The sequence below is a fragment of the Taurulus bubalis genome (assembly GCF_910589615.1).
Source record: "Taurulus bubalis genome assembly, chromosome: 9".
Taxonomy (NCBI): domain Eukaryota; kingdom Metazoa; phylum Chordata; class Actinopteri; order Perciformes; family Cottidae; genus Taurulus; species Taurulus bubalis.
Window position 1 is genome coordinate 14,640,318 of NC_136597.1, and position 24,407 is coordinate 14,664,724.

General features: G+C 40.7%; 2 protein-coding genes across 3 annotated transcripts; one reads left to right on the top strand and one right to left on the bottom strand.

Annotated features, from left to right (window-relative positions):
- Positions 1-8,900: 8,900 nt before the first annotated feature.
- fkbp4 (FKBP prolyl isomerase 4) lies at positions 8,901-16,044 on the bottom strand. 2 transcript variants are annotated; one of them, XM_079223138.1, is made up of 12 exons: positions 15,911-16,044; positions 15,641-15,772; positions 15,022-15,166; positions 14,799-14,941; positions 14,551-14,671; positions 12,778-12,934; positions 12,410-12,500; positions 12,217-12,300; positions 11,930-12,115; positions 11,592-11,735; positions 10,618-10,713; positions 8,901-10,500 (listed from the first exon to the last, which is right to left on the bottom strand). In XM_079223138.1, the coding sequence occupies exons 2-12, from the start codon at positions 15,731-15,733 to the stop codon at positions 10,402-10,404; spliced, it is 1,359 nt and encodes a 452-aa protein (XP_079079264.1). In that variant the 5' UTR covers positions 15,734-15,772; positions 15,911-16,044; the 3' UTR covers positions 8,901-10,401. The 2 variants fall into 2 exon arrangements, with proteins under 2 accessions (XP_079079264.1, XP_079079263.1); XM_079223137.1 differs by having other exon boundaries at positions 8,901-10,503.
- Positions 16,045-16,992: 948 nt separating this feature from the next.
- On the top strand, positions 16,993-23,769 carry ddx11 (DEAD/H (Asp-Glu-Ala-Asp/His) box helicase 11). Its single transcript, XM_079223993.1, has 27 exons — positions 16,993-17,073; positions 17,179-17,394; positions 17,495-17,581; positions 17,665-17,801; positions 17,888-17,945; positions 18,069-18,176; positions 18,578-18,665; positions 18,966-19,168; positions 19,365-19,439; positions 19,607-19,684; positions 19,773-19,819; positions 19,993-20,072; positions 20,183-20,224; positions 20,298-20,365; positions 20,460-20,498; positions 20,658-20,796; positions 21,121-21,252; positions 21,348-21,460; positions 21,544-21,616; positions 22,212-22,315; positions 22,404-22,553; positions 22,678-22,746; positions 22,851-22,951; positions 23,047-23,131; positions 23,219-23,294; positions 23,391-23,545; positions 23,643-23,769. Exons 1-27 carry the CDS (start codon positions 17,008-17,010, stop codon positions 23,667-23,669), a joined length of 2,616 nt encoding a protein of 871 aa, XP_079080119.1. The 5' UTR covers positions 16,993-17,007; the 3' UTR covers positions 23,670-23,769.
- The last annotated feature ends 638 nt before the right edge of the window (positions 23,770-24,407 follow it).

Sequence of the window (24,407 nt, forward strand, 5' to 3'; positions counted from 1 at the left end):
CCACAGCTGGTTTATACTAAGAGAAGAAGCTGCTTTTCACAGTGTGCGGTAAGGAAAAAACAAACTGTACTGCAGTAACTCTATGGTCACCCATGATTATGTTGTTAAAAATCATGAAAACAATATTATAATAACAGTATTATACTAACCTCAAAGTCCTTGAACAAGATACTGGCATCTTCTCCCAAATGGTTGATGAGACATCGGACGACAACCTCACGGGTCTGTTGAATGGGGATTCCACTCTGCAGAACAGAAAGTCTTAAAATACAATGCAAAACTACACATTCAAGCATAGCTTTAATTTTTTGGAAAAACTTGAAAGTCAAACCTTTCAATAGAATTTACATTAGAAAAATGTAACTGGAGTTGGAGTGTAGTGATGGAAGAATAAACCAAAACATGTAAAATGGTGTGCATAGGATGTGAGAGATTGAGGGACAGAAAACTAAGGAAGAAAAAGCAAGAACTGTTAAGGAAGGCTGGAGGATAGGAGGAGGCATGAGGGAGTCGGTGGGGATAAAGATAAGTTGTATGATTAGGACATGAATATCTAATTATTGATGGTAATTAGCTTAAAGGAGAGAAACATGAATGAGACAGGTGATGATTATTGCAGGTAAGGTATAAATTGAATAGGTGGAGGATACATTTCAATACCTAAAGTAGAACACTCATTTGTGCCCGATATCTCTCTCCTGCAGCACCTTTCTTCGTTTGAAACAAGGACAGCAGTTTAGGTGTATAGAAGTCCAACATTGGCATGAATTTTGCCTCAAGATTCAGTGTGGTGATTCTCTGAAACTCTGCGCTAACCTGAAAGAGAGAGAGAGAGATGAGAAAAGAGAAAAAATAACTGGTGACTCATCTGTTGTCATTCAGCAAAAACCTGCAAGATGCAAGACTGTTCCATTATAAGTTTTAATAGGATGTACAATCACCAGACACTTGATTAGGTACACCTGTGCAATCTAATGCAATCAAATACAACAGCTCTGCCACACATACATTTTCAGTTTTTGTTGAGATTGTCAGAAAGGTGATTAGTATACTTTGTCTATCATTAAGGACATTGTGGATAATGGTGTATTGGAGTGAATTATATTGAGCGGTGTCCCTATACTTTTGTCCAATCCATTAACATATGTTGAAGGGGACAAATATTAGGAACATTTTTCAATGTATTGCACTCCAGCACACCAGCACCACCCACTACAACCTCAATGATAAACAAAGTATAATAATCACCTTTCTGACAATGTCAACAAAAACTGAAAATGTATGCGTGGCAGAGCTGTTGTATTTGATTGCATTAGATGACACAGGTCTAACTAATGAGTGTGTAACTGTGAAACATGCAGGTTTTCAGTGCACAATATGTGTTGACCACTCTGTAACAACAATTCCAATTACTCACTTGAGAGACAAATGTGCAGCGCTTACATTGCCATCTCATGAGCCGCACCTTAAAAAGGATGATAAAAAACAGTGTTACAATAAGACTGATTTAATACTATTTCCATTCATGTACATAGTTTATGACCAAAATGTTTTATCATACAGATCTATCAAAAGTATGCATTAATTAACTACTATTAATATTTTACATATATATATATATATATATATATATATATATATATATATATATATATATATATATATATATATATATAAACTGTATGTGCCATATTTATACTGTTCAAGCTGTGTGTACTATTATATTTGTCATATGCATTGACAATGAAGCTGACTTGACTTGACTTGACAAGTGAGAATCTGCTCCCTCTGGCTTGTCAGAGGCAGAGCAAGCTGCTGGAAACGGCAGAAACCTCCCGACAGAGAAAGTTGTTTCACGGCCAAACCGTTGTAACTATCACTGAAACAACTTGACCACCAGTAGCACGAGGCTTTCCTGATCGTGTAGGTATATCTTTTATGTGACTTCCGGTAAGGAATGCACTTTTATCGCGAGGGAGAGAAACTGGTTTGTCTGCTTCCCTGCAGAAATGTCCGTACTTGCTGTGGCAGGGAGTGGAGACATAGCTCCAAAGCACCAGCTACTCCCCAACTGCAACGTTAAACAGGAGGGACATTTCTGCAGGGAAGCAGACAAACCAGTTTATGCCATCCACCATGGAAATAACCAGAGGTGTCAAAAGTATTCACATTCATTACTCAAATAGAAGTATAGATACTAGGGTTTACAAATACTTCTGTAAAAGTTGAAGTATCAACTCAAGCTTTTTACTTAAGTAAAAGTGTAAAAGTACTGGTTTAAAAACTACTTAAAAGTATAAAAGTAAAAGTAATGTAAGGGGAATGTTTTTTTCCCATTAAGGACAAACTCTTAAGCCTCTCAGGGGCCTATAGTGCACTACCCTACCTCCCCCAAAACAATCATTTTTATAAAGACCATAATGACTATAATGTTTTAAACTGTTATGTTGAAAAATGTGGGATGCACTAGGCTACCCGTTTCAGCTGCATATATGCCCATTTAAAATGATCACATTTTATTACAATGCAAATACATTAAAGTACCATATGTGTACTACTGAGCATTAGCATGCGTTTCATGGAGCAGAAGACATGATAACTAGTTGCCTATAAGTATTGTAATAGTGCAAAATAGGCGGCAGCGGCGACTCCGACACAAACACTTAAAGCTGTGGTTCTCAAACTTTTTCTGTAAATAGCATAATTGTGTGACTCATCTGTGCTTTTATAAATAACAAAATAAAGACAATTGCAATCACTTACAAGTAAATCAGATTGCCCCATCAGACAATGTTTTGTGTAAGTTCTATCTGTGCAAAAAATAACTCATATTTAGTTACTACTAAATAGCTCATTGTGGAAAACAATAAGCTTTTAATTTTTTTTGCCAAACAAAACAGAATGAGTGCAGATATGTGAGCCATCAGGTTGTATCAGTATTAGTGGCTGCAGTGAGCTGCTTTCCTCGACACATATGTTATAAACGGGGTTGTATATTTGATACGGCCTCTCTCAATTCATGCTCAATATTGAGCTTAGATCTGTTTTTTTGTTTTGAGAAACGCAACAGCAGGAAAAGACGAGCTCACGGAGCTCACGGCGTCGCGTCACATCGCACATGCGCAAGCGTAACCTGTTAACGGCGTACCGTAACCATTTACCCGAAAGTACAGGCATTTGTCCATGTATTTATTAATGACTTAGTTTTATATCCGTGTACTTTGTACTTTTGTAATATGTGAAGCCAGCAGCTCATTGTTGGTAGAAGACACGAGCACTTTGGCTCGTTTCACCTGGAGCAGGAGAACTGCTCCAGGTTCAGAGAGCTGCTCCGGTGCGAGGAGAACTCCGCTGCTCCTCACAGGAGAGCTGCTTTTGCATCTTCACCCTGGGAGCGTTTAAAACGCAGATATAGCGGTCTACTTTTCACGCGACATATGTTTCGACGCTCTCTGTCCGCTGGTGTGTGCTCAGTGCTCACCTGTGTGCGCGCGCACGTATCTGTGGGCAATGGGGCGGAGAGGTTTTTTGTGTGTGTGTTTTTGAACGATGACAAGCCGGAGTGAAAACAAACCAAAATGAAATAGTAACGAGGCTATTTTTAAAATGTAGGGAGTAGAAAGTACAGATATTTGCGTGAAAATGTAAGGAGTAGAAGTGAAAAGTCGTCTGAAAAATGAATACTCCAGTAAAGTATAGATACCCAAAATTTCTACTTAAGTAAAGTAACAAAGTATTTGTACTTCGTTACTTGACACCTCTGGAAATAACCACTAGTTCTGCTTTATACTTTTTGTGTAAACTCCACATATGTCGGAACATCAAACTCCATGGTGTCTGGGTTCATAATATTATCCGTAGTCCCACAACAGCGTCTCAATGAAGCCGCTGTCAGCGCTGGTTCAGGCGGAGCAGCAGCAGTTTTATTCAGAAAAGGGGAGACGGCGGTGGTGACGGGCGGAGCTTCTCAACGCTGATCCTCAACGCTGATTGGCTGCCGCAACTTTGCGTCACGCGATTTCTCCGCCAGAGTTGGGATAATTCAACTCACGCGAATTCGCGCCGCGTCCCTCGCTTTGTTCGCCCCAGGTGAAACGTTCTGTTCGCGCCGCCTCCAACGCGTCTATCTCGCCGCAAATTCGCAAATTCGCGCCGCAGCGCGTCTGTGGATTGACTAAACATGTAAACTGGTCGCACCGCAAATACGCGTCGCGTCCGGTGTGAACACGGCGAAGTCCAAGTAATGTTAAACCACAGAAACACGGAGCAAATTTACCCCTCCCCCACCTCAGCTCTGTGCTTGCTCAGCATGCGCCGATGACAATATGGTCATGTCTGAGCATGTGTAACGCTAAAATACGAATACATTAGTCATTTTACACCCATTTTGGTGACGTTCGCTGTATAAACTGTATGTTAGCTGAATGAACCGTGTGCTAGCTGAGCAGTTTGGTGGCTAGAAATCTGTTAACGAAGTTAGCTAAATTAGCTAATGTACAACAGCATGGTGGTGACATTATTTAGAAAAACAAACAATAACGTTTATGTGCAGGAAGACAGGGTCGCTATTTAATGACATTGTGTTAGTGCTCTACTTACCGGTGTATGGAGTCCTCCAAGTGATTTTCACCCTGGTGTCTCCAAGTACGGAAGCGCATTACATTCACTGGATAAAAAAAATAGACCCCTTTTCTCGTAATTACGAGATCCTGATCTCGTAGTTACGAGGAAACGTCTGGAAACGTCTGTAAATCCTCTCTCAGTGGCAATGATGGCGCTATCGCAGTTAATCTGCTATTATTACCTTCTCGGTTTAAAACACTGTGAAATACTGATGTTTCTCAAAAATGAGGATGGTATTAAATTGAGTATGTCAACACTGCGCAGGCATCTCAAGGCGTTAGGATTGTTCAGGCGGAAAGCCCAGTCTGACGTGCTGGATGTCGCTCTGTTTCTGCAGGAGCAGTTGAACCAACACGGGATGCTTCATGGATACAAATTCATGCATTTGTAGTGCATCTAATCTGGTTTGGTAGTGGCTGTAACGGACCTCTTAGAGTTTAAAGTATTGTAATAGTTTGTTCCTTTTTTTTTGTCCTTTATTTTAGTCCGTTTTGTTACTGCAGTCGGTGCATTTCCGGTTGCGCTCTTATTTTGAAGGTACAAAAAACGGAAGTTGTTAGTAAGAAACGGGCAGAAAGGAAAAGTTGCCATAACAACGGAAAACAGTGATAAAAAGGTTACGGATGTATTAGTTTAGCACCTGGCTGATATGGGCACAAGGTTTGCACCTGTTCAAGTTCATTTTTTGAGAAAATATTGTTTTAGATTGTTATGTTTTTTGTCTGTGTCAGAGCTTAAGCTAACCAACTGCTATTTCTGTTTTTCTTCATAGTTCTTACGGTGACTTCAGTAAACCTTTACGAACCATCACTTAAAGACAGACAATAATTCTGCCGGGGATGCTACAGTGACTCAAAGAACTGTGCGGCACCTGTTAAAAATCCTAGATCCCCAAGGAGTATCTAAGGCAACGGAACCGTCTAAGAAGACGCCTGTACACATACATGCATACAGTGGCCAGTATGGCACCTTTCGTAATCAGGTCAGGATGTCGTAATTACGAGAAAAGATCTCGTAATTACGAGATCAGGATGTCGTAATTACGAGAAAAGGGGTTTATTTATTTTTTTTATCCAGTGAATGCAATGCGCTTCCGTATCCAAGACTGTTGCTTGCTTTATGCAAAAAGCAGGGTAGATATCCCATGATTCCACTGTCTTTGCGCGCAAAAAAATACTCAATTTCTTAAGTTGTTGTTAGAGATGAAGACTATTGAATTAGAGTGAGTAATAGTTAAAGTTCTTGAAACCGATTGGTATAATTGCTCCATACTCAAATATTCTGACTGGTATCTACTGAAAATATTATGGATATCTTAAAATTATAATTTGTTTGTCAAATACTGATTTCTTTTGTGAAATAAACTTAAATAATATATGTAAATATGAGGCAAAAATAACTGTTGGATTGTTAAGCATTTATTTTGATATGTCCAACTCAAATAATCAGTTTTGTGATTTTCAGAGATTTTATTGAGATAATATAGTGTTTTATTATTGTGATATATACTGAGGCCCTGAATGACTTTTTAGAGTGTAGGTTTTTGGAGAGAGGTGTTCATGTTTAATAAAAGTTTTGACTGAGACCATAGGAACATACATTTTGTAATGGCCCTAGTATCTTCTTAAATAACAAAGCAATTGGCACACACATTAATTCTAAAGTTGTATAAATAGTCATAACTTCTATGTAATTTGAACCACCCTCTTAGAAAACAAAGAACAAAGAGAAGATTGTCCAGTTGCTCCAAGCAACACACACCCGCACACCCACACGCGCACACACGCGCGCGCGCACGAACACACACACACACACACACACACACACACACACACACGGAGGTAGGCCACATCATTACCTCTACCTGTGTGTGAATGCTACCTTGCTCAACTGTTGGAGCTCGCGTACGTGCGTTGTCCACGCAGAAGCATTGCTCCTGCCAGCCCCATCTTTCTCCATTGAGTTTGCCTTTGATAATGGCCATCAATGATGGCCTGCAATAATGTTTCAATTTACGCAACTGCTATTTATTTTTATTTTAGACAGAAAAAAGGTTAAGAAACTTGCGCTCATTTGCAAAAAAAATATAATAATAAAACATATTCTACAGATATAGACAAAGACACTGTAGTGAAAGGTGTTATATTTATAGTCTGATTTCAATAAGATCATTTTCACTTTATTTTTGTTGAGAACCGTGCACGACATGTCAAAAACAATAAGCAACAGTCGGATACTCTCGAGGTGCCGCAGCGAGCCGCACTGCCCAAGCAGGCTGTGTGACTTTTCAGCGACAAAGAAATAATTAAGACCGGTAGCTTCGCAACCAGCAAATAAATGCAGCAGCAACAGTTTGTTTCGTCATGCCAGATCTCACAGAAAAAAATGTCTTGACAAATTAATTGAACTCCCTGAATCTTCTTTTTTTAAATAGTTGTAGCAAACTTGTCATGATGGGAACATATATAGGGGGGAAAGGCTCAGTGTGAAACGACTCCTCCTTTACGACGCGCTGCGTCCTACCTGGCTCTTGGCAGCCTTGTTGGCAGGATACAGTTGAACAACCTGCTCGACGTTATCTCTTGCTCTGTCAAATTCCTTCATGCTAAACAGTTCCTCTTCCCTCTGGAACAATGTCTTTGGTTTCGATGCATGCAAAGAGCCTGCTCTTGTGAACAGAGTACAGAGAAATGTTACAGTATATAGGACATCTTATTTACATACATATAAACAATGAACTCTAACAAGTCTGCAAAAAAAAGGCCCAACAATGTTTCATATTTGTGACATTCTAAAAATATAGACAAAGACACTGTAGTGAAAAGTGTTATATTTCTGATGATGTCAATATGTGTGTACCCATATACTAAGGAACATTCCCTTGCATGCTCTCACTGTCATCCATAAAATCTCTCCCATTCATTGTATATGGGGCATATCCAGACTGACAAAAACGTGACAAAATTGTTAGTATCCTTCCGTTAAGCAAGTATTTCTCAAACTGGTTGCGGTGACGCAGTTTGAGAGACGGTACAGGTAGGTACAGGTGGTACGCAAAAAATAAATGCAGATTTTTTTTACGTCAGGAACTTCATTGAGAACTTATGGAAGCCCATTTCCAGTAAAAAAAAAACAAGAAAAGAACAAGCCAGCGCCACTGAAGTGCATGCACACTTTATGTCTCATAATTATGACTTTTTATCTCGTCTTTTTTTCATTTACTGGTGGAAATGAGCTTCCATAAGAACTTCACATATTACAAAAGTACAAAGTACACAGACATAAAACTAAGTCGATAATACATGGCAACATGTTTGTGCTTTCGGTAAATCACAAAATGTTGTTATTGCAATACAAATTCAGCATGGACAATTGTGTTGGGGCATAAACAGTTCTTCCTCTAAAGTGGGGCGTGACAGAAAAGGTTTGAGAACCAATGCGTTAAGGAAAGAAAAACCCACAATGGTCACTGAAATAACTTGTAATTGAGATAAGTAATATTACTATTATTATTATATTATTGACTTGCCAAAAAAGCTCCAGTTTGGTCTCATCTGTCCAAAGGCCATTCTCTCAGAAGTGGTGTGGCTTGCCAATATGCATTTTGGCAAATTCCAGTCTCTTTTTTTTTATCATTTGTGGTTGTCTTCTGCAATGAATGGTGCGATTTGACACTGATGTACCTTGACCTTGGAGTTCACCTCTAATCTCTTTGAACGGTGTTCTAGGCTCTTTGGGTACCATTCGTATTATCCGTCTCTTCAATGTCATCAATTTTCCTCCTGCGGCCACGTCCGGGAAGGTTGGCTATGGCATGGACCTTAAACTTCTGAATGAAGCTGCTTGGAGATGGTCTTACCCTTTAACTTGAACATGCTCATCTATAATGTTCTTTCTAATCTCCTGAGACAGCTCTCTGGTCCATGTTCAGTGTGGTACACACCTTGATACCAAACAGCACAGCGATTACTTTTCATCCTAGGCTGACTGACTCATTACAAGTTTGAAGACACCTGTGATGCTAATTAGAGGAAACACCTTAGTTTAACATGTCCCTATGGTCAAATCATATTCAATCTTTTCTAGGGGTACCATCAGTTTCATCCAGGCCATTAGCATTCGTTTGTCTTGTTTAAATGATTCTGTTGAAACACAACTCAAAAAAAAGGTCTGATTTTCATTAGTTAATTTTCAGTACATTTTTATTTTGTATTACTTGTATCAGTTTCAAGTTATTTCAGTGACCAATGTGGGTTTTTCTTTAACGGAAGGGTACCAACAATTTTGTCCACGTGTGTATCATTATCACAAATCTTAGGTTTTTGGAGAGAGGTGTTCATGTTTAATAAAAGTTTTGACCGAGACCATAGGAACATACATTTTGTAATGACCCTAGTATCATCTTAAATAATTCCAAAGCAATTGGTGCACACATTAAATCTAAAGTTATATAAATGGTCATAACTTGTATGTAATTTGAACCACCCTCTTAGAAAACAAAGAACAAAGAGAAGATTGTCCAGTTGCTCCCAACAAAAAAAAAAACAGACCCTCCCAGGTTGGTCAAGTGTCAGTAGATTCCTTATTATAAATGACAAGTTCCCAGTTTATTAAGACAGAACACAAGGAAAAAAGTCAAGAATATCACACACTATTAAATGGTAGTTATTGTTTATTATATCCTTCTGTCAGGGGAGACCACGCAGTGACCCTTCCAAAAGACAAAGATAAACTTAACACATGACCCACAGACCAGTTTTTAAAGTAGCCCCCTAAGTCAGCTTCTACCCCATTGGTGCTGTTGACTGACAATGAACAGGGCTCACATATTCATATTCTGGCGTACCGTCTTCAACAGCCTGATTCTGATGGGCTGCGCACGCACACGTTCATTCATGTACTTTTTATTTTTACAGTAAATTAAGACGAAGACTAACTGTTTTATTACTTGTGTGCACAGGAGAGGCTAATTCATGTCATTTCTAGCTGCTTTAAAATGCACTTATTCCAGTTACGCAATTGGTTGTATTCATCATTTTGAGAACAACAAAGAAGCCACAAGCACAGCACCAAAAAAGAAAAGTACAAAGTCAAGATTTCCCAAAAAAAGAAGAAGTAAACAGTCATGTAACCTGGGGATTATAGGCGAGCGCCATCTTTAGATTGAGAAAGAAGCTCGAAGTTTGACAGCTATTCCAGGCTAACGTCTTATTACTCCACCTATCCACAGTGCTGCTACATACGTACTTTGGGACTCAATCACACCAACATTCAGACACATATCTATGCACACAACCATCACAACTCCAGGAATTGATCAGTAGGCCCATGGGGAGTGTTAGACGGACAACACAAAACATGAAGGGTGGAGGACATGGGGTAGTGCAAGGTAAATGGTCTAGCCCTTGACGGGTGAAATTCTGCACTTAACACTAGAATGCACTTTTATCCTACCCAAAATGCTGTGAAAAAACATGCACAGTTCAAAGCTGTGCGTCGAGAAGGTTCATGGGTGGGGGTTGTTGTGGCACACAATGCATTTATTAAAACCACATTCCATCAGCTGGAGAAGCCCCACCCGCTTGGGTGCGTCCCAAATCAAAAAGCCTGGGAACAAAGAAAGCCAGCGAAGACGCTCCTAAAGTCAGTGCTCTCGTTGACATGCTTGAACTCCCACACACACACACACACACACACACACACACACACACACACACACACACACACACACACACACAAGTCTGAAGCACAGATGAACTGTAACGGTCACATCTTTAGCTACGCCTTTGCTTCGCTGGCAACTTCCTTTTCTCCGTTCTCAACTTCCATCCCGTCATTACCGTTCGCCTCGCCCTCACTCTTCACAGTCTCGGCTTCCTTCTGTTCATGGAGTGAAAAAACACAAATCACATCGTGATGTCAGTCTCTTTATGAAATCTAAAAACATGCTTATCCCACCCCCTTGTGGCTGTTTTAGATAACACACTCCTTCACCTTTGAATCCCTATCTGCAAATTTCTGGAACATGTTGGCGTAGATGCGTTTGTCCTTCTCATGCTGCTCCTTGATACGTTTCTGACAAAGGCTCACCTAGCAGAAAAATATGAAGGAGAGGTCAGACAACCATATTTTCAGAGATGGCACAGTAAAAGAAAAAAATATCTTTACATTTATTAGTTTTCAGATTTGTACTGCCATTTGGCCAGATATATCCCTATTCTAAGACCAATTCAACATGAGCTAAAGGATAAATATGAATAGTTAAAACTTGGGCTGTTATGACACACACACAAACAGAGGTAGGCCACATCATTACCTCTACCTGTGTGTGAATGCTACCTTGCTAAACTGTTGCAGCTCGCATACGTGCGTTGTCCACGCAGAAGCATTGCTCCTGCCAGCCCCATCTTTTTCCATTGAGTTTGCCTTTAATAATGGCCATCAATGATGGCCTGCAATAATGTTTCAATTCACTGCAAGTGTTATTTATATTTATTTTAGACAGAGAAAAGGTTAAGAAATGTGTGCTCATTTGCAAAAAAAGTATAAAACATTCTACAGATATAAACACTGTAGTGAAAGGTGTTATATTTATAATCTGATTACAATAAGATAATTTTCACTTTATTTTTGCTGAGAACCGTGCACGACATGTCAAAAACAATAAGCAACAGTCGGATACTCTTGAGGTGCCGCAGCGAGCCCCACTGCCCAAGCAGGCTGTGTGGCTGTTCAGCGACAAGGAAATAATTAAGACCGGTAGCTTCACAACCAGCAAATTAATGCAGCAGCAACAGTTTGCTTCGTCATGCCAGATCTCACAGAAAAAAATGTCTTGACAAATTAATTGAACTCCCTGAATCTTCTTTTTTTAAATAGTTGTAGCAAACTTGTCATGATGGGAACATATATAGGGGGGAAAGGCTCAGTGTGAAACGACTCCTCCTTTACGACGCGCTGCGTCCTACCTGGCTCTTGGCAGCCTTGTTGGCAGGATACAGTTGAACAACCTGCTGGAAGTCATCTTTTGCCTTGTCAAATTCCTTCATGCCAAACAGTGCCTCTCCCCTCCGGAACAATGCCTTCTCATTACATGGATGCAACTCCAGAGCCTGCCATTATGAACAGAGTACAGGGAAATGTTACAGTATTTAACAACATAAAGCATTCCACCATATAAAAGACACTTTATTTGTATTATTATTATTCATTTTTACATACTATACTCAACATAAAAATAATCAACTCTAACAAATCGGCAACGTGCGGAATACTGAATAAGGTGTTAACAATAGATATTAAATACCTTGTCACAATTTTCTAGGGCTGTATTAGGCTCCTGTAGTTTAAGGAAGCACATGGCCAAATTCAGATGTGCTGCCAGCCGCAAAGCTTTCGCGTTCTTCTCGTCCTCCTCTGACAAACCAGATTCGTTTTCCAGCCATGACACGATCCTTTTGTACTGCACTGATGCCTGCTTGTATTTCCCCTCCTGAAGTATGTGGAATAAAGTCATTAGAAAACATGAAAAAGTGTCCTATTAAACAATTATCTTTATAGCTGTGCGCTCTGTAAATACCCAAGTGTGTTCACCTTAAAATACTGGGTTCCCTTGTCTTTGACAATGCTGCTCTGTTCCAGCTTCTCTACCGTGTTCATCTCCCACGATTCCTTAGCCTAAAGAAAACAAAGGAATGAATCACTTCCAGCAGGGAAAATGTTGCTGTACACAACAGACATGTAATTGGCCAGCAAAAGCCATGTTGTGTTCATAAGATGGGTTTACCTTCTCAAAGGCCGTCAGCTTTATTTTGTAATGCAGTGTTGCTCCGCCAGGAATGCTATACTTGGCATTGCCTCCATAACCAAAGCCATACCTACAAATAAAAACACACTTGCAATTAATTATCTCAAATATACCAGTGTTATCTGTTGCAGCTTAAATTAAAACAACCTTGCTAAAGAAACATACAACTTTCTAGAGTAGACTGAATGATTTTGTTGAGCAAGTCTTTTCATTTTTTTTGGTCGAAACCCATGCCCAATAAAACTCAACAAATCAGCTTGAGAGATGTCGATTAACACATGAATAATCTTCTCTTTTTTTTTAAACACAAAAAAACATGCTTACAAAAACAGTACATTTGATCATACTTAGGCTTAATATTGAAGAGGGCCTCCTCTTCCTGCTCCATAGCCATTATAGCTTTCTCCACTCCAACTGGAAAGCCAAGACCCTCTCCATCTCCAACCTCAAACTTCAATTCTCGCTCGTCAAATACACGCCCTTCACAGGTTCCCACCACAGTTACTGAAAGAGGTTGAAAAATGCTCGGGTTAGGGGTTTTATGCTACAAATGAGACTTGATCTTGATGTAACCATAAGTGGATTGACAGCTGTGGTGTGTGCTACCTGAGGACTAGTGATGCAATATCCAAACTGTCAATCTAAATATTTTGCTATGTTAACGCAAATGTATCACAGCCAAATTAAAGTGAAGAAATCCCACAATCTAGTCATTTAAATGCTAATCAATACAAGTTGAATAAAAGTTACAATCTGTCATATTTGAGTCCTGCATAGGCTTTGATTTCAGAATTCAACACAAAAGTGCTTTTTTTCTGATATGGATATATACAATGATTTTTTTTAATCAGAAGTTATGAGCAGGTTTGATTCACAAAAGATACAATGAAATCTAGTATGTGCCAGCTTTCATGGTGAGGTAAAAAGAAGCAAAATCCCTCAAATAATCCACTTCTCCAGTCCTCATCTATATGCTCATGTGTTATAAACACTCATTTCTGCCACAACATACTTATGTATAATCTCTGTCGCCATCCTCACATAAAACCCTACCCGGTTTGGGAGCAGGTACATGCATTGTTTTGCATGTTGCCGCAAGTACCTCTGAGAAGGATGGAGAAGATGAAATACAAAACCAGGAAGTCCAGTTTGAAGGCACTACAGCAGTTCGTGCTAATTTGAGTAAGGATTTTATAACGCTTGAAAGTTAATGCAGGGAAAATGTGCTTTTCCTCACAGTTCTTATGAGGTGAACAGTAGAGGTGACACAATGCTACATTGTGCATGCTACAAGGTGTTGTACCTGCATTTTTTTTTAAAGCTATTGTAATCAATAGAAATTAATGCTCCAGCCTCTGCTCTCCAGGAAGGCTGAAACTAAAAACATTGTACAGGCACCTTTCAAGCCTACAGTGTTTGATACTCAGAAGATACAGTTTGGGTTCATCATTTGGTCATCAAATAACAGGTACAATTTTAAAAGTGTAAACTTGCACGTATTTCTGTATCAGCCTACTATTAATTACCATTTTGCAAGTCAATTTATGGCTTAAAAATCCAATCATTCATTAGAACTATCAAAAACCTAGTACATCCTCATATATTGACAGAGTTTTGGTCTGACGTGTTGGTTGATGCCTAATAAAGAAAGTACATTGTTTTCATAGCGTTAGAAATGACACGGAAATGTTATTATAGTCGGACAAAGTCAAATCTAATTATTTCAGGATATCTGTGGTAACTCATGATGGGGGGGCGGGGGGGGGTCTCTCTTTATTAAAATAAAAGTTGGATAAAATCTCCACTTGTCCTCTCCTTATATGTAGTCCGGTGTCGGTAGATAAAACTGGTGGGAGGGAAATGAAGCCGCTGTAGACATCTTAACGCTGATTGGCCAAGACTCGACACGTCAAAGATCTTCTATTGCTAAGATGATCACAACCTCAGTTTTTTCCCCGTGTCCCACTCCAATCTCAGAAAGGGCGGCCAGTTTCCAAGGATATGGATATTAAAACTTAAAATCAAGTGTAGTGATCAATATTACATTCAATTGCACCCCCTTATACGCAGCTATATTTCTTTAACTTTAGCCAAGAAATAGGTGTGTCTGGATGCGTTACCGTCAACAGAGGCTCCTTCATTAGGCTTGGAATATCCCTTCCCTTTAGTGATAATGCGACGAATGATTCCTCCATCCTCCCCTTCAGTTATGTCCTCACCTCGGAATTCAAAAAGTTCCACCTACAAGTGTGCAGATGTGCAAATAAACATTTAACACCTATTAAAAAAAAAGGAACATGGTATACAACTTGGCAACAAAAAAACGAACAGGGAATACAGTTTAAAGTATAAAATGGCCAACGCTTACCTCAAAAGAAAGTGTGGCATTTGGGGGTATCTTGGGTGGACTGCCTGCAGATCCATAAGCATACTCTGGCTTACAGATGAGCTGGCACAACTCCCCCACTTTCATTGTGGCTACGCCGATGTCCCATGCCTTTATTACTTGACCTAAAGACAAAGAAGACAGATTACCAACACTTGCTGTGCAACTATGACGAGTGAACATCTACATTAGATATGACACCAACCTTTGCCCAACTCAAAGGAAAACTTCTCTCCTCTGTCTCGGCTTGAGTCGAAATGAGAACCATCCAGAAGTGTGCCAACGTAATGTACAAACACTTTGTCGCCGGTCATAGGCAGTTCTGTGCCCGTGCCTTCCCTTTTCACGAGCTGAAAAAGCAAATAGAGGATTTGTTACCAAAAAAAAGAGAGTAAGGGATGTTCTAACAGTTTTCACAGCAACAGATGTACAACTCCAGCTCCACGCATTGGTGTCCTGTGTACCCACACTGCTGTATCTGGTACTTTGCATTAGGTAAAGCGGCCAAATCCTTTGTGAATGAACGTGAGCTATAAACCCCTGTGTGTGAATATCAAATATTTAGCATGAAGAGTTTTTGCATTTATAATCTCTTCTGAGACTTCTAGAAATGGCTCATTATCCACGTTGTTGACACCCTGACCAGAAGTGGACGTTTAGCTCCGAGACCAACGGTGGGAAACGAGACAGTGTCACGGTGTTGTCCACGTTGCGCTTCCATAAGCCGTTTTATTGACAGTGTACGCATTATGTTCGCCAACAACAATCAGCCAGCTACCGATAGCTGGAGTTATGTATATGCCACTAAAAGCACAACCACGTACCTTTAAAACCCCCCCGTCTCTCTTCGGGGTGATGTCCTCTCCCTCCATTGGGATGGCGTGTTGTCCTTCACTTAACTGCTCCTCTGCAGTCATTGTTAATAAGAAGCAGGTTTCACCCTCCTAACGTTTCTCCTGCACCGCAATGCAAATGAACACTGTCGTTAGTAGTGGTGGCTAAAGCTAACTGACGTTATACTTCTGAAACCCGTCTCGCGTCAACGCTAGCTAGCTCACGGACGTTGGTGAAAGCTCTCGGCTAGCCTTACTTACTTTTCAATGCTACTGAAGTAAAAAAAACACACACGTTGCAGCTTCCAGCTAGCTGCGCAGAGACCGTGCTATCGTCGTGCACCAGTCACACTTTTAACCGAGCAGAGTACGAGCTTTCGGTTCAGTTACTTTCAGTCCACGTTGTCTTGCAGTGTGGCGTCTGACAAGCGCGTATTAAAGAAGGGCAGAGAATTTTCCAGACACACTCGAAAGAACTAGGGGTTAAACCCGCGTTGGGGGCGTTTCATATAGGACATACGCGTCTCCCGCAAAGGCGGTGCACGTATAAAGAGCTGAGCAGATGCGACATTTAGAGATATAGTGTGCCGTCACGTAGATATTTTATGTTGTACTTAGTTAAACTATTCTGTAATAACTCAATAGTCCCGCGTTAAAGTACAAATATAAACCATGCGTGTACATGCAAGCACAACGGAATAATAAAACACGCGCTCTTCGGTTTATCTCGCTCCCTATTGGTCAGAATCCGTCCTCACTGCTTTTCTGTTGGCGCGGTTGTTGAATGGCCCGGGAGTTTAACATAATCACACAAAGTACAATCTCTTTTCTGAGGAATGTCTGCGGGTAAGTAGTTGTTTTATGACAACCGTAGGAAGGGGATCGGTTATAAGTTAGTGAGCCATGAATTCGAGAGAGCTAACAATAAAGATGTCAAGGGAAGTTGAACGCTCGCAGTGACAACCTTTAAAATGAGCAGCTTGACATAACATGGAGTTAGCTAGTTTTCTACGGATTGAAAATCTCTTTATTTAAATGGTGATTACTTCGCTGTAGTAAAACGAGGTAAACGGAATCAGACATTCATTAGGACTTTGACAATACAACGTTAGATTGACCTGCACGAAAGCAGAATTCAGCGCCTGTCTGGGTTTGTCACGTTAGAAAACATCATCACTATCAAGAGCTGAAGCTCGTAGCTAACGCGAGCCAGTCTAAACACACGGTGTGCTGTTCACCTGACCAAGGAGCTCCTTTGTTAACCCCCGTGTCCTCTTCCAGGGGGGTTCACGGACATGGAGTATGGCAGGGCCCAATTCCCATTTCCCTACCAGCCCTATGACATCCAGGAGCAGTTCATGCAGGCACTGTACAAGGTGCTTGACCAGGGCAAAGTGGGCATCTTTGAGAGTCCGACTGGAACGGTGTGTGTTTGCATGTGTAGGTTTTATAAGAGAGATGTACAGCGAGAGCCATTCGATTTTCTTGATGAGTTAGTGTTTTTAACATATATATGTCCTTCAACTCAGGGCAAGTCTCTGAGTCTAATATGTGGAGCGCTGAGCTGGCTCACAGACCATGAGGAGAAGAGCAGACAGAAGACCGCTGCTCTGCTGCATGAAGGAGAAGCTGCTCTCTCCACTTCTACCGCTCCGTCCTCTGCCACCAGCTCCTCAGGAGAGCCGGACTGGATCACTGATTTTGTTCAAAAGAAGTCAGAACGTGACTTGGTGTCAAAGTTGAAGGTAAGACTATCAATGTATTTCCGATGTGTTCTTTGGCGTGAACTTCAACATCTCACCTGCTCAGCTTTTGAATGTTATGGGATGTTTTTGTATGTGTCAGGAAGAAGAATTGAAAAGAAAGAAGAGGGAAGAGCGATTAGAAATGATCAGAAACAATGTTCAACTTAAGTATGCAATGAAAAGAAAAGTAAGTGATCCTGCACAGTGGCATTTACAATCGCTGTAATTCAGTCTCGACAACCTTATGTTCATAAATATATGCGTCTATAGAGCTGTGAAGAGGAAGAAGCATTCAAATTGCTCCAGCTCAGTAAAGAGGAAGAGACCGAGGCACCAGGCGATCAAGAGGACGAGGAGCTTATCATTGCAGAATATGAGAGTGATGATGAGTCAAAGACCAGGAGCAGGTGAGCGCAGCTATTGATTAGTTACCAATCATATCAAATGTTGTGACAGAAAATGACAGCAGTGTGTGTTTTTCTCTCATGCTCAGATTCCGTGGTGCTGAGGAGGACACAGACGACGAGCTGGTTGAAGAACATGTGAATAAGGTGTGCGAGAGAGACTTTAATAACTGTGAGGATGAGTGTCCCACTGAAATAAAACATAATGATAATGAGTGTCACACCTCACCCTGAAGTGAGGCTGTATACTGTACATGTGCATGTTCCCAGATTTACTACTGCAGTCGCACACACTCCCAGCTGGCCCAATTTGTCCATGAGGTTCAAAAGAGCCCCTTCAGCAAGGACATCAGTCTGGTCACACTGGGCTCACGGCAGGTATGTGTACACACCCGTATATATACACACCAAGTCTAGCAGTGAAAGAGTTAGATTTAGGTATATTTGGTGACACTGTATCCATTGTGCACTGATATAGTTAAGTGTATAATTTTGAGTGAGGAGCTTTACACATGTGTTGTCTGCTACAGACTCCTAGAATGATCTGTAGCAGTCAGTCTGGTTCCACAAAGAGGTTTCCAATAATAAAATGCAATTACATGGCTAAACACTATATTTTTTTTAAATAGGAAGTTCAAAAACCTGACATCTACAGGTCTGTCCACTCCACACAAAGCTTGGCATTTAACAGGAACCATGAATTAAATCATTAAACATGATTGTTAACATTGCCATCTAACAGGATTTGCCCAGCAAACATAAAACTGTGTACTTTCCAGAATCTGTGTATCAACGAAGAGGTGCGTCGCCTGGGCAGCATCCAGCGCATTAACGACCGCTGCATGGAGATGCAGAAAAACAAAAGTGGTGAGACCCCCTCACACACTCGCTCCAGAACTACGGATCTCACGGACGAGCATTTCCAAATAGCGAGAGGATTGTAATTTAAAAATGTCATATAATCTTTATTTAAACCAGAAAAGGCTTTAAGATTAAAAATGACTTTTTCAAGAGTGTCCTGGTTCAAGGCACGGCAATAACAATGAGTTGTAGACAGACAACAGAAAACATACCACAAATCAGAATCAAACAGAAATGCTGTTTAAAACATAAAAAATAAATAAGACTTGTTTTGCTTACAATGCTGCCCGTTCTTCCATTTTGTAGAGAAGCCGCATCATGAAGAAGGTGCAAAACGTAAGCGAGGCCCAGCCAAGACTGTGTGTCCCTATAAAAAAGCTACAGCACTGCAGCAGATGAGGGACAACGTTCTGGGGACAGTGCACGACATTGAGCAGATGATGAAGTTGGGCAGGGAAACACATGCGTGTCCCTACTACGCCACACGCCTCGCTGTTCCCCCTGCACAGGTAACCCTCTTCCTACTCGGTTTATCCATTCCTGTGTCTCATGACATTGGAGAATACCCGCTTGCTGTGCTGCTAACATCGCTCTGGCTTGTTCCTAAAGTTCTTGAGAGCATTTTTATTTATTTGTGAACTTCTGGGAAGCAGATTGTAATTTTAGTTTTAATCGGTATGGTGTATGTTTATCATGTCTGCACAGTTGGTGGTGTTGCCCTATCAGATGTTGCTTCATGCGCCCACAAGGAGGGCAGCTGGGGTCCAGCTGAAGGGACAGGTAGGACTATCATAGATTTTGCTGTCCATCCATTGTGAGTATTATCATGAAACACATTTTTTCACAAGTAGTTTACCCTCCATAACCTCTGGAACACAGCAATAACAAAAATCATTGGAAGGTATTTGTGTTCATGATAATAATTATTATTATAATTGTTTGTACAGGTGGTGATCATAGATGAAGCTCACAATCTTAGTGACACACTCTCCTGTATACACAGCGCAGAGCTCACTGGAGCGCAGGTTAATACAATCATGCACCTCATGTACAAAATGTAAGTTTAAATTATGCATGTTCGCTGCAATATACTAATTTGTGAATCTCCTATAGCTTTGCCGTGCCCACTCGCAGCTCACCCAGTATGCAGACCGCTATAAGTGAGTTTACACACAGACTCAAAAATGCACTCGCCCACCAATTCAATATTATAATCGTGCAGTTCGGATGAACGACTGCTGAGGAAATCGAAGGACAGAAGTACAGACAGACTCCTTCCATTTTAGTTCGATCGGCCTCTTGATTCTTGATGTTTATGTGTCTACAACACCAGGAGCAGACTGAAGGCGAAGAACCTGATGTACATCAAACAGATTCTGTTTGTGATTGAGGGGCTTGTCCGGGGGCTGGGAGGTGAGTGTGTTTGAGCTGAAATTATTTTTTAATTATTGCCAGTCTGCAACAAGGGTCGGTGGGAATATTGCAAGACATTTCAAATGATGAGGTAAATGTGTTCCTTGCAGGTAAAGTGGGGCAGAATCCACAGAGCCAGACGACACAAACAGGTTGGCAGATAACACACATAAACACACAATACACATCGAGCATGAAATTGCCAACCAGTCATGTTTCTTTTAGGAACCGAACTGCACACCATCAACAACTTCCTCTTCAAGGCTCAGATTGACAATATCAACTTGTTTAAGGTAGTTGAAAGTGTTGTTAAAAGATCTAAATCATGGATCCTAAATACCATATCCAAACTGTAAATTCTGATTTCTTCAATGTCACTCACTTCAGTTACAGAGATACTTTGAGAAGAGCATGGTTAGCAGAAAAGTAAGTGATTAATATATATATATATATATATATATATATATATATATATATATATATATATATATATATTGATTGATTGATTGATTGATTTTGGCCTCATAAATATTGAGAGATCCACTCTAAAATCATGTGACTCTCACAAGGGTCTTCTCTTTGCAGCTAGTAGGCTTTGTGGAGAAGTACGCAGGATCAGGTGTGAGTCTTCACACTCAAACACACTCGAACAAGGAGAACCGGCGCACAGAGGGCCTGAACCGATACCTTCAGACACTGCAGAGCACCCAGATCAATGCGCCAGGTCAGAGGGAGGATTTTTATGTCACCCATGAGGAACATCTTTATTGCAGACATGTGGCATTACTGTTGCAACGTAAAGTCGTTTACTGAAACAAATGGGATCCTAATCCGTTATGAGAAAACTTAAAATGCTTAACTTATGGAAACTTTGGCTAAACTAGCATGTTGCTAAAAAGAAGTGCATGTCAAGCTGCATGTGTAGATATTGTTGTTTTACCCCTCAATCAACAGACACTGAGCAATGCAGCATTCCTCTGGTTGTTCACCAAGGTTCATGATTTATCTACTTCATGATTTAACTACTCCACCTGCTCCCATGGTGCAGTTTCTTCAGCAGACCAGCAGGGGTCAGAGGCAGAGAAAGTACTGTCTGCGTCTCCCATGATGCAAGTGGAGGTTTTCTTCATGGCTCTCACCAACAGCAACACTGATGGCAGAGTATTGGTGCACAGACAAGGTACCGTTTTAAAAAGAATAACTCCAAATAAAGGACAGTAATAAAATCAAAGTGTTTTTTTTTTTTTTTTAAAGCCCTCCCTGTTTCATGTCCAGGTACTTTGTCTGAGAGCAGTGTCAAGTTCCTGCTGTTGAACCCAGCAGTCCACTTTGCCGAGGTGCTGAAGCAGTGCAGAGCGGTTATCATCGCAGGAGGAACCATGCAGCCTGTAAGTCTTTGTGACTCCAGAAGGAAAATAAACTTAATCTTTGCTATGTCAGTTTTTATCATTCTGAAAGATGTGATATGTAGGTTTCAGACTTCAAACAAGAGCTACTGTTTTCTGCCGGAGTGGGAGAGGAGCGCATCACTGAGTTTTCCTGTGGTGAGTGGCCCATTTTCAAAACACCGCAGTACTTTGTGGAGTTTCTCAAGTATAATGCTCTCTCTCTTAGTGATGCCTTTATCAATATTTCTGCCGTGGGGAATTTTTGATGAATAATATAATGCTTGACAAGAACTGACATTGTTTTTTAATAAAAGTGCTAATTTTCCTCAGTGTCATTTCATGATTACAACAAAAACTGACCCAAGAAGAGATAACAATTATGCCATTTTGTAAACCAAACCATGAAATGTCTATCCCCTGTATCCAAACGCTGTGACATTTTCTGCCTGTCACTGCACAGGTTGCGTTTATGCTTTTTGAACTCTAAAGATTGTTGTATCATAAGCCACATGAACAACACTTGAAAATGAAAATATGTATTATTACTTTGTCCTCAAATTCAAAAGTTCTGTATGAAGTTTGAACACAACTCAAATTATCTTAACTATTTTTATTCCCCCCCAAAAAAGTCTTACGTCGTGTTAATAGTTATGTTCCATGCAGCTGTTATGGGCTTGTATATGGCATATGGTTTTTATTTGATCATTTAAAATAATTGAATCTGTTTGTGTTAAATTCACTTTGTCTGTAGGTCATGTAATTCCTCCCGAGAACATTCTTCCCCTCGTCTTGTGCAGCGGTCCCTCTGGTCAGGAGCTGGATTTTACTTTCCAAAACAGAGACTCTCCACGCATGGTAACAAACACAAGTTGATGCTGTAATATCATTGAATATGGCCGAGTTGTTTACACAAACATACTGCAAAATGTGGGTCTGTTGACAGATGGACGAGACGGGGCGCATTCTCTCCAACATCTGTAACGTGGTCCCGGGCGGGGTCGTGTGCTTCTTCCCTTCTTATGAGTACTCGAGGCGCATCGTTTCTCACTGGGAGGCCAGCGGTGCTCTGACCCGTCTGGCTAACAAGAAGAAGGTGCTTCACCCGAAAAAGCCGCCTTTATCACGCCTTAGCTCAATGGTGGCATATTATTTTAAAGGAATCGTTCTTAAAGTGACTTTTCCAGGCTGTCTCTTAGCTATCATGATTACTTTCTCAGATCTTCCAAGAGCCGAAGAAAGCCAACCAGGTTGAGCAGGTGCTGAGCGAGTTCTCCCGCTGTATCCAGGTAAACTGCCTCAAACATCAAACCTCATCACATCAACATTGGTTCGTCAAGAGCGTTTGCCTCTACAAGTGTTACTACTTCTATGTCTCTTTTCCTTTTGTTAGAGGTGTGCTGTGGACGCTGGCATGCTCACAGGAGCGTTGCTGTTCTCCGTCGTCGGAGGAAAGATGAGCGAGGGCATCAATTTCTCCGATGACCTGGGCAGGTGTGTGTAATCGTGAGCACACCGGCAGCTGGCAGTCGCATGCAGTATAAAGCACATGATACTAAATGCTCTTTTCTGTGTGCATGTGATGACAGGTGTGTGGTGATGGTGGGAATGCCATATCCCAACATCAAATCCCCAGAGCTGCAAGAAAAGATGTCCTATCTGGACAAACACCTGGTGAGACCTTTACTGTTCTAATAGTCTTCACTGTATCCACAAACCTGTCAAAACCAGTATAAGCTCACAGGTGTGTGTTTTTTTTAGCCTCACAATGGAGGGAGGAGTCCTGGCCAAGCCCTCATAGAAAACCTCTGCATGAAGGCTGTCAATCAATCCATAGGTAATGAGGCAATACAATTCACAATAATTACTGATTCCATAGTTGGTAAGCTAGTATGATCAGTATTCATATGTATTTGACTTAATCTGCCCAAAGGAAGAGCTATCCGCCACCGTGGCGACTATTCCTCCATTGTGCTGTGCGACCGACGCTACTCTCGACCCACTACCCTCTCTAAACTTCCAACGTGGATCAAAAGTCGCACCAGCACACACGCCACTTTTGGTCCTGCTTTTGCTGCCTTACGGAAGGTGAGAAGCAAATGCGCTCATGAAGCCTCACTCAAATAAACTCCTTTGTCATTACAAAGATGTATTCATATGTTGTCTGTATATTCTTCTTTCCTAGTTCTTCCTGGAGAAGAAGCAAGTGTAGTGTCTCTTCCACTGTGCTCAACTGACATTTTCAAAGGCCGAGGTTGGGAAGAACTTCGAGGACACTTTAGGACCCCAAAAAATGTATGCGTTCTATTTTGAAATACTTTAAAGATAATTCAAGGGCCGCTGTAATAATCGTCACAAGATGCCGTCAGCCCTTTTTATTTGCGTTCACATTCTTGAACATTTTGAAGCGGTCAGACCTCTGAGTGCTCCTGGATGAAGGTCAAGGGTCAACCAGTGAGGCAGTTTGTTTGTTTTCAGAACACCATAGTTGGTATATTTGACGTTTCTACTTTTTGTGTTCCGCTTTGGCTTACTAACATCTCTGGTTGAGAGAAGTGAAGTGTATGATGTCACACTGCAGACAAAGGCAGAAGGGGCATTTATCATATTGACTCATGTATGTCAGTCCTGCAATGTCTTCAAATTTAGTCTGGAACATTATAAGGTTATTTTTAAATTCAGTATGTTGAGATTAATTACTGAAGTAGCTTCTAAGCAGATATCAGACACATCGTCGACTTCGGAATCCATGTGACTGATTTACCCTTGAAGAATATGTTAAATCATTAAAGCATTTAATGTTATGTGTTATGTAATGCAAAAATTATTATAAAAGACATTTGTACAATGGTTCCATCATTTCCATGAATGTTCTAATAACGCTTATTTAATTTAATGAAATTACGTTTTACAATGAATATGATTATCAATAAACTGTTTTATTGGAGTT